The sequence below is a fragment of the Prunus persica genome, chromosome G6 (assembly GCF_000346465.2).
Source record: "Prunus persica cultivar Lovell chromosome G6, Prunus_persica_NCBIv2, whole genome shotgun sequence".
In the NCBI taxonomy this organism is placed as follows: domain Eukaryota; kingdom Viridiplantae; phylum Streptophyta; class Magnoliopsida; order Rosales; family Rosaceae; genus Prunus; species Prunus persica.
The window spans coordinates 11,423,403-11,432,424 of record NC_034014.1 but is presented as its reverse complement, the minus strand read 5'-3'; the positions used below and the strand labels follow the sequence as shown (position 1 = coordinate 11,432,424).

General features: G+C 36.5%; 2 protein-coding genes across 4 annotated transcripts in view; one reads left to right on the top strand and one right to left on the bottom strand.

Moving 5' to 3' along the window:
- Positions 1-5,309, top strand: part of LOC18773027 (5'-3' exoribonuclease 3) — a 7,231-nt gene extending 1,922 nt beyond the window's left edge. The window contains exons 6-23 of one of the 3 annotated variants that reach the window (XM_020565590.1): positions 63-125; positions 361-474; positions 560-730; positions 826-903; positions 1,003-1,149; positions 1,251-1,370; positions 1,744-1,839; positions 1,956-2,051; positions 2,370-2,440; positions 2,531-2,659; positions 2,738-2,814; positions 2,896-2,936; positions 3,066-3,140; positions 3,239-3,369; positions 3,498-3,584; positions 3,677-3,752; positions 4,059-4,129; positions 4,231-5,309. In XM_020565590.1, the coding sequence (XP_020421179.1) occupies positions 63-125; positions 361-474; positions 560-730; positions 826-903; positions 1,003-1,149; positions 1,251-1,370; positions 1,744-1,839; positions 1,956-2,051; positions 2,370-2,440; positions 2,531-2,659; positions 2,738-2,814; positions 2,896-2,936; positions 3,066-3,140; positions 3,239-3,369; positions 3,498-3,584; positions 3,677-3,752; positions 4,059-4,129; positions 4,231-4,837 (2,250 nt within the window). In that variant the 3' untranslated portion in view covers positions 4,838-5,309. Of the gene's footprint in view, positions 1-62; positions 126-360; positions 475-559; positions 731-825; positions 904-999; positions 1,150-1,250; positions 1,371-1,743; positions 1,840-1,955; positions 2,052-2,369; positions 2,441-2,530; positions 2,660-2,737; positions 2,815-2,895; positions 2,937-3,065; positions 3,141-3,238; positions 3,370-3,497; positions 3,585-3,676; positions 3,753-4,058; positions 4,130-4,230 lie in introns of all 3 variants that reach the window. The other 2 variants (XM_020565591.1, XM_020565589.1) reach the window with 2 other exon arrangements.
- Positions 6,746-7,589, bottom strand: LOC18774845 (pathogenesis-related protein PR-4). The gene is made up of 2 exons (XM_007206045.2): positions 7,231-7,589; positions 6,746-7,084 (listed from the first exon to the last, which is right to left on the bottom strand). Exons 1-2 carry the CDS (start codon positions 7,498-7,500, stop codon positions 6,914-6,916), a joined length of 441 nt encoding a protein of 146 aa, XP_007206107.1. The 5' UTR covers positions 7,501-7,589; the 3' UTR covers positions 6,746-6,913.

Below are 9,022 nucleotides of genomic sequence, written 5' to 3'. Positions count from 1 at the left end.
CCCCCCCCCCAACACACACACACAATTGAATTCTGACATTGTGGTGAATTATTGGCATGCAGGATGCAGATTTGATAATGTTAGCTTTGGCAACACATGAAGTTCATTTTTCCATATTGAGAGAGGTTAAATTTACAAGTCCTTTGCATTTTTCAAATTTCATATTGAAGTTTCCTTGGTGGTTTCTTGGCCACATTGGCTTTTAAGGTTTCCAATAATCAATGCCCCAATTGAGTGAGGTCTGCCTAGCTAATGCACTAGGAACCAAAATCCGGGTTATAAAATTTTGTCCTTATACTAATCCGGGTTGTAGGTTCTGATAACTGAGGAAATTTTAAGTACTTCAATTTCTGGATACAGGATGTTCTAAACCAGGAGCAGCAACATGCAAACTGTCAATCTGTTCGAGAAATGACTCCGTCTTCTGTAAAGTCAGGCAACAGAAAAGCATCCATTGTAAAAAAGCCCTACCAGGTATTTGAAATGGTCCTCTTATCCATCACCTGTAGTTTGAATATTGCTCTGTTGTCTCACCTCTATTTTTCCTTCCAAATTTCAGCTTTTGCATGTTTGGATTTTGAGGGAATATTTGGAGCTTGATATGCAAATCAATGATCCTCCTGAGAATTTCAAGTTTGATCTTGAGCGTATAATTGATGATTTTATATTTATGTGTTTTTTTGCTGGAAATGATTTTCTGCCCCACATGCCAACTTTGGAAATTCATGAGGTTCTACGCTAAACTTCATTGATATGTAGTGATGGGAATACAATGTATGAAGCTCAACTCAAGACTAATTCTTTATGATAACTACTTATTTCCAGAATGCAATAGACTTGCTGATGACTATCTATAAGAAGGAATTCAAAAATCTCGGTGGTTATATGGTTGATATGCTCCGGGTATAACATGATTAGCCTTGTTTCAGTTGCATTTCTTCACCTGAAAAAAAAATGTGGATAAGATCATGACCATGCCAATTCTTTTATGCTCAAAAGCAGGTCAATGACAAGAAATCAGGATACATCAAACTATCCAGGGTTGAGAAATTTATTCTTCTTGTTGGTGCTTATGAAGACAAAATTTTCAAGAAAAGATCAGAACTACGTGAGCGTAAACTCAGACGTCTTTGCCTTAATAAAGATTCTGTAAGTGCTTGTTGCTCAAGTATCATTCATCACTGACAATATTGCTTGTATTTGTCTATTTTTCCCATTATGAAACAAATGCTGAATTAATTGGTTGCCAGCTAGAGGAAGAAATTGATGCTGGAAGTTCAGCTACTGATTCAAGCAGTACTTGTGCATTGCCTAATGGAGAAGAATCCGAAGCTCTGTCACTTGGGATGTTTGAAAATATGCATTCTCAAGTACGCTGTTTTTTGTGTGTGTTATCTTTCATATTCCATGATGAATAACAATTCATAAGATGACTCCGAGTATCTAGAAGAATTTCAAGATAGACTTATACTTTAAATTCTTCTAGCAACTCATCGGAGTCATCTTATCAATCATTATTCTTCATGGAAATGAATTTAGTTTTCCTTTGTCTGTGCTTTAAATTGAAGATTCCATTATCAAACACTCCATTGTTACTTTTCTTTTTGGTTTTCGGGAGTGGGGCAGGGAGTATCTGCAGGTTATTTTGCTTGATTACACACATATATGGAATAAAGTAGTTTTACCATGTACTTTGTGACCTGCTGAAGGGTTTTTGGTGTCATTTATATTGTATTTTTGCAGATAATAGAAAATACAAAGGAGTTTAAGCAGAAATTGAAAGATAGCATCAGAAGGAAATCTGATCTGTTTAAGAATGGTGATTTAGGGACGGACAAAGTATGAAGCATTCCCTTCTTGAAGTTTCAATATTCTTTCTCATAATACCTTGTGAAACGTTTACATACAAGCATATAAACAAATATTTTTACATGCTTTGCTGATTTCTTCCACAGGTACGATATGCTGCTGCAGGCTACAAGGAAAGATATTACAAATACAAATTTTCTGCAGAAGGGCCAGGGGATATTGAAAGCAAAAGAAAGGAAGTAGTACGTGTGGCTTTCATAAATTTTATGTTATACTTCTTTAGTCCACATGATGTTCTTCTTTTTTGTTTCTTACAGAAGCTGCACTTTTTTCTTTGTAAAATGGAGGGCCAAAGGCCGCACCAAAACTATTCATCTTACTGAGTTTTGATAAATTGTTTGCAAAACCTACACAAAATTAGATGCATCTTGTGTTATTCCAATAGGGTTTTAGGGTTTTGGTAGTACATTTTCTACTTGTGTATTTAACAGATATTTTATTTATTTATTTAATTTTAGATTTCCCCTTATTTGCAAATTCCAATTGCTGATGTACTTTAGGTTAAATACTACACTGAAGGACTGCTCTGGGTTCTCTTGTACTATTTTTCGGGTCCCCCATCATGGACATGGTAAGACATATGTAATATGGACTTCAGTTATTTACTTGATATTGGTATGAAAAGTATTGTTACATTACATTCACTGTAATATCCTATCAGGTTTTATCCTTTCCACTATGCGCCATTTGCGTCCGACCTAAAGGGCCTTGGTCAGGTGAAATCTAAGTTTGAAAAAGGTTCCCCATTCTTACCTATCGATACTCTCATGGCTGTGTTACCACCCAGAAGGTAACTATGTTTCTTTGTTTTGTAAGTTTGGTCTTACCAAGTTCTCCAAGAAAATAATACAAATGTTCTCCTTTGTAGTGCTCATGCACTTCCGAAAGTTTACCAGACACTTATGACAGATGAGAGTTCTACCATCATTGACTTTTACCCTTCTGGTATGTACTCGTTTGTAATATCAGTTATGTTAGTCCATGGGATCTGATAGAAATTAATTGCAAGCTCTGTTTCATCTATAGATTTTGAAATTGATATGGATGGGAAACGCTTTACATGGCAGGTTTGTCTTCTCTTCCTTCCTTGTATGATTTCTGGTAGTTATTCATTGGTATTGCATTTTTGTTGACATCTAGTGATTGTTCTCTCTTTTACCTTCTAAAATTGTTTTTGACTTTATCATCTCCAAAAGGGCATTTGCAAACTTCCTTTTATAGAAGAAGAACGGCTTCTATCTGAAACGAGAAAGTTAGAGAAGGAGTTGGTGGTATGAAACTTTTTTATATATTTTAATTTCTTAAAGATATGAGATGTTTTTCCATTCAATATAAAATGTCTTATCAGTTTGAGTTACAATATGTGTAGGGGGAAGACAGGGACAGGAATAAAGAGAAAGTTGATCAATTATTTGTGCTAAGCACAGACAATATGGCATCACAGATTGTCGCACTGTTTACAAAGGAAAACTGCCCCATCAAGATTGACAACAGTTTGTGGTAGGTCAATTATCTTTCTAAAGTCTTGTCTTTGTTACTTTGCCTTTTTCATTTTTCTTTCATGGACCGCTTTTGCAGTATTTTCTAAATGTTAATGTTTATTGATAAGTTCTCTGGCCCCCTTTCAGTTCTGGAATTAGTGGTTTTTTGCGTCTTCATGAGAATGCTTCCAGTGTTAAAGGAGGAGATCATAAACTTCAAGAAGACTCTGTCTTGTGAGTAACCAAACTAACGAGTCGTTAATTTTGATCTTGTAAATGTTTTGCTGTCCTCAAGGATAAGTTTTATGAATTTGATTATGTTACAGATGCGTGGGATATGAGCTTCCAAACGATGGTCCACATGTGCCTCGTTTACTTGCTGGTGTAGAGTTTCCTGTCAAGGTATCCGAACTTTCAGAATTTGCAATTATTTTCATGAGCTTGAATGGTCTCGTGCATATATGTTTGTTTTCGTATCTGTTTAATGTGATGGTTTACCTGCTCTGCCACTGCGGATATGACTCGTTCCTTGCTAGCACTGGCTTAATGAGTTCTTGGTATTCTAACTACATTGCTGGGATGCATTTTCGAGTTCAATAGTTAAATGTCCTCACTCCCTAATAGACTATCCTTCAACTAGCACAAGAGAAATTCAGTGGCATGTTATAATTAAGCCTAATTTGTAACATTTTCCATCTACGTTTGCAGACAATCACTGAAGACGATCTTATGGAGACAAAACTATGGCACGAATATCAGGGAAGCACACCCAGCTCCAGGTTCTTTGGCTTCTTGCTCTGTCTTTCATTTGTTATATATTCACATCTATACCTACGAATTTCTCTTTAAACTCATGGTTCAAGAACTAAATGCAATGCAGCAGTCAGCTTGTTCAGGAAAGGTTTAGAAAACCAGATAATATGGGAAATCAAGGCTTCCAGAACAATGGTAGATTCACTTCTAGCTCTCCGAATATGATACACAAATTTTCTGGCACTGGATGGGGTTGTGGTAGAGGGAAAGCAATTGCAAGTCCTGATTTTGGAGACCGATTTCATGCTCCAGGAAGAATACATTGTGAAAGAGTAGTGTCATCTGGCTCATATTCAGCGAACGGTGCAGTAGCATACAAAAAAGCCGCTCTTCATGAGACACCTGTTTGTAATGAAAAGTGGAGAGTTGCTGGTTCTGGTTCAGGAGATCAAATACGAACCCTTAGGGATTTGAACATATCGAAGTCGTCATCAAGCCAGGGCTGGAGGCCTAATGGAAGAGTTCAGTCAGCAAACAATGTTTTCTGGCCGTCTAGAAATGGCTTCACACCTGACACAAACCATGCTTGGCAACATGGTCAGTGCCGCGGTAGAGGCCATCAGGACTCCTCGAAGCATTATTCACCTTTTTCTGCTAACCGTTCATCCCAAGCCAGTGGAAGTGCGCACTTTGTTCCACGTAGTTGGGATACTGAAGGTAAGCCCCGCTGGTAGCTAGTTAACACATAGCCCTCTTTGCTTGGCTGCCAAAAGAGCAAAGAAAAGCACTGTTTTGTACACATTCCATCTATTTTGTATTTTACAGCTGAAGGATGAAGAATTTTCGATCTGCTAGCTTTTCGTATGCATCACAATTTCTGCAATTCCATATTTTTGGTAATTAAGCAGGGCATTCTACTCAAGAATCAAATAATGTTGGGCTAAATGCATAAGATAAAAAGCTGCAGGCCGTTCTTGTATAAGAGACAACCGTAACAATTTTTGACAAGAAGATAAAAAGTCCTTTATTCTTCAGTGCCGCTTCATCAGCACCTGCAATTCATTTATAGGTTGCTTGTTTTACCTAAAGTTTCATTTCATCTTTTGAAGGTTCATAAAGATTCCCAATCCTAATATACCACACTCTAGACTCTTATCTAATGGCTACGAATGACATGATCACCACTCAATTTGTTTTCCCATTTCATTTTAGAATGTTGTCTCAGTGTTTAGGGTTTAGGGTCTAGTCGCGACCCATGCCCAATTGTATTGGTTTGGTGCTTTCCAAAGATCCTGCCCCTGAATTATGTCAGAGTATATTTGGGCGTTCATTTTATATCCTTGGAGATATGATTTGTATGATCCTTCCTTATAGCTATAAGAGTTTTCTTACCCATCCGGCTCTGATAAAATTAATGGAATGCTATTGAAAATGCAAACACAGCGTCGGAAAAACGCTATGGAAAAGGGGTCTACGATAGCGCGTCAAAAACGCTATGGTCGGCTGACACAGAGTTTCGTATAGGGCTATTATATCTTTCTATAGCGTTTTTGTAGTGCTATCTACGTCGATTTGTGGTGCTCCGCGGAGTTGTATTCAGTATATATGTACAAAAAGAGCAAACATTCGATGACTATTATTATTGTTCAGAATTCCATTCACAACCTCCAAAATTACAAATTAATAAACATGTCACCTTGAAGCAGAGTTGCAAACATAAATCCTATTTCAAGACAAATACATACATCAAATTATAACTCCCTTCATGTTCTTCATTGTCGCTGTTTGTGCAAATTTCTCATGGGAGAATGATGATTCTTCTCTCTTATTCGTCCCTCCTTCTAGATTCCTTGCAAGATAAAATAAATCAATCAGAAAGTAGGCTACTTTGGTAGATCGACGACCACTACGCTTCGTTTGGTGTAGAGTACTCACCTCATCATCTAGGACATAGTTTTATTTTTTTTGTCGTTGTTACTCCTCATTAATAAAACACTACCGCCATTGTGTAAGAAAAAAAGTATATTTTTTGTCTCTTCCAGAAGAAGATTATTTGGTAAGTGATGAATTCTATATTTTGTTTTTTATTACTTTGGGCTTTAACCATATTTTGATGGAAAATTTACACATGCAATTGTATAAAAATTTACCTGATGCGAAATTAGTGTTACGTTATTCAATATATACCCAATTAATTGATGAAATGTCGTCAATTAATCGGTTAGTAAATCATAGTGGATATATTTGTTTCTGTTGAAGTCTGCCCATTATGCTTTTCTTTCTTTTGGTTAAATGGGTCCCAAAGCCCAAAGCCCAAAGACCAAAGACCTAAGAACAAACTAGTCCTTTGGAACTTAAAGAATGCCCATGTACCATAGGAAAGGTTTTAAATTCGAATCATAACATTTGTGTAGTGTATGTGAGTTTAGTATATTATTGTTATTCTCAATTAGAAAAGTCTTCCAAAAACGAATGCCCCCGGACGAGCTCATCAGGCAGATGAAGTCCAATTAATTGAGAAGACCGAAGTAGATCATCAAGAATTAAGTGAAGATATGACCAGGCCTGTTACGTACACTACCCAAACACATAAGAGACAATTGACCCCAAAAAAAAAAGCCACACATAAGGGACAGCTTGAAAATGAGGGGTAATTCTTAATGCAAATGATCATTTACTCCAGAAGCTTCAAGTTTACAGTCAACAATAATAGTACTTCTTGTTATAATCCAAGAAGCGATCCCACTTTGAACTTATTTCATCTACAACATTGAAACTTATTTATTGGTTTAGAGCTTAAAGTTTAAGGTTTAGTCGCCACAGTCAACAAAGTCGTAGTTGACAATAAGGTGGCCTTGGGCATTGCCTTGTCCATTAGTGTCTATCTGGTTAAACACGTTCACGTCCAAATCTAACCCTCCATTGCTGCACTGATCCACAATCCTTACTGTCACTTTAGCTCCTGTGCCCGTGTTTGTCACCTGCATATAATATCAATTTCACATATATAAATATACCTCGATTAAATAAATATAAATTGCAGAAATTAATGTATGTGCTAATTATGTTTACTGACAGATAATTAGAAGATGACCAACAAAACTAATTAGTACTAATGATTAATTACCAGTAAGCACTTCCCACAAGAATCTTGTCCGGTAGGGCCAACGGGTCCGCAGAAGGCAGTCCATCCATATTTGCTGCGCCATGACAATGGCTTATCAGCATCCCATGTTGCGCAGAAGACACTCGCAGTACGCAAGTCCCAGTTGATATTCTGAGGATTGTACAGGTTGTACGTGGCTCTCACGTTAGAAGCACTTTGCGCAGAAGCGCTGCCCACCACACAGACGATCATCATCGTCAGAAGCACTTTGCCCACAAGCACTTTCTCCATTTTGTGATGATTTGTAATAGATTTCTCTCTATGATCTGCGATAGTTAACAATTAATGTCGTCTATGGAGGTGTTGGAGAAGTGGTGGTGCTTGAATGTATATATATAGGGCGGAGGTTGGTGTTGGAATTACTAGTACACCCTTTGGAAAGATAATTAGAACTGTATGGGTTGAATTGTATGCCACTACCAGACAGCCAAACTTCACGACTTTATAAGCTTGACTGGAAATTTTCTACAGAGGACACAATTATAGGACGTGGCAAAGACGGCATAGCGCTCATGCACAAAGAGAAGTAGAGTAGTATGAAAATATATTTTCAGATCCATGTTACTACTTGAGTTAAATAATAATAGCCTCTCCGCACCAACGAAACGAATGCGCTTCGCGCCTGAGTGAGGCTTTGTTTTTAAAATTTTTTAATTTATTTTAGAATTTAAAAAGATAATGGGTAGTTGTGTTTCATAAAAATAGAATCCATTATTTGATTTTTCTTTTAATTTTGACATTTTTTAATATAAAAAAGTGTGAATTTACAATATTATTCTAATTTAATTAATAATTCTAATTCTTAATGTTTATATTAACCAAGGGCATTTTCTAGTATTTTAAATGTTTCATCATTCTCTACCTTTTGCTTTATATATATAGTATTATAATGTTATAATTTGGATTAGTTTTCAACAAATTAATTAAAGTGTTGCTTTGCTATTGGTCGTAAATGGTGGCTTGGCTTCATAAGATATATATACTTGAACATTGATCGCGGCTCAAAATGAGACTTTGAATAGGTAACGTAGAAGCATAGGACTTCAATTAGAAGTAATGGCTATCTGGTCCTTTACCTCTAGGACTAGAAAGCGTCTTTATAATCTAGAAGCAGGAAGGAAGGAGGATAGATTTTCCATCTGGAGTGAGAAAAGTTTCAAGCCACCTCCCACCCCGATCTCCACGCCTTGACAATTTTGGCTTGACCTAATTAATTGATTAATTAAGCTAAAAGAGAAACATCCACGGCACCTCTCATAGCAGATTCTGGATATATGCTTTGTATTTGTGCCTGTACGTAACCTTAATTAATTCATTGGCAGGCTTTTTTAGCCCAATTTGCGATTCATCTCATCTCATCTTAAAAGCAATCATCAATCAACAAAAAGAAAATTTTAGACCCAATTACAACCAAGTGGAAATATAAGATGTTAATTAGCTTAGACAATACCATTAATTATGTGTGTTAATTGCTTAATTATTTGCTTAGAAGTTTATATACTATGATCGATGTTTGATGTACATTGTTTTGTAGGCTAAATTTGTAGGATGTTGCTATTTCTATCCTCTGTCTTATTTCCCCACCTACTATATAAATTTGAAAAAAAAAAAAAACAATCTTATCTTTCCACCCACCATATTATTCCTAAAATACCCTTTAAAATACCCACATTTTCCTTCAACCCCTCCTCCCAAATTTGAAGAGTTAATCCAACGGCTGAAACCACTAAGTCTACCTCAACCACCACCCATG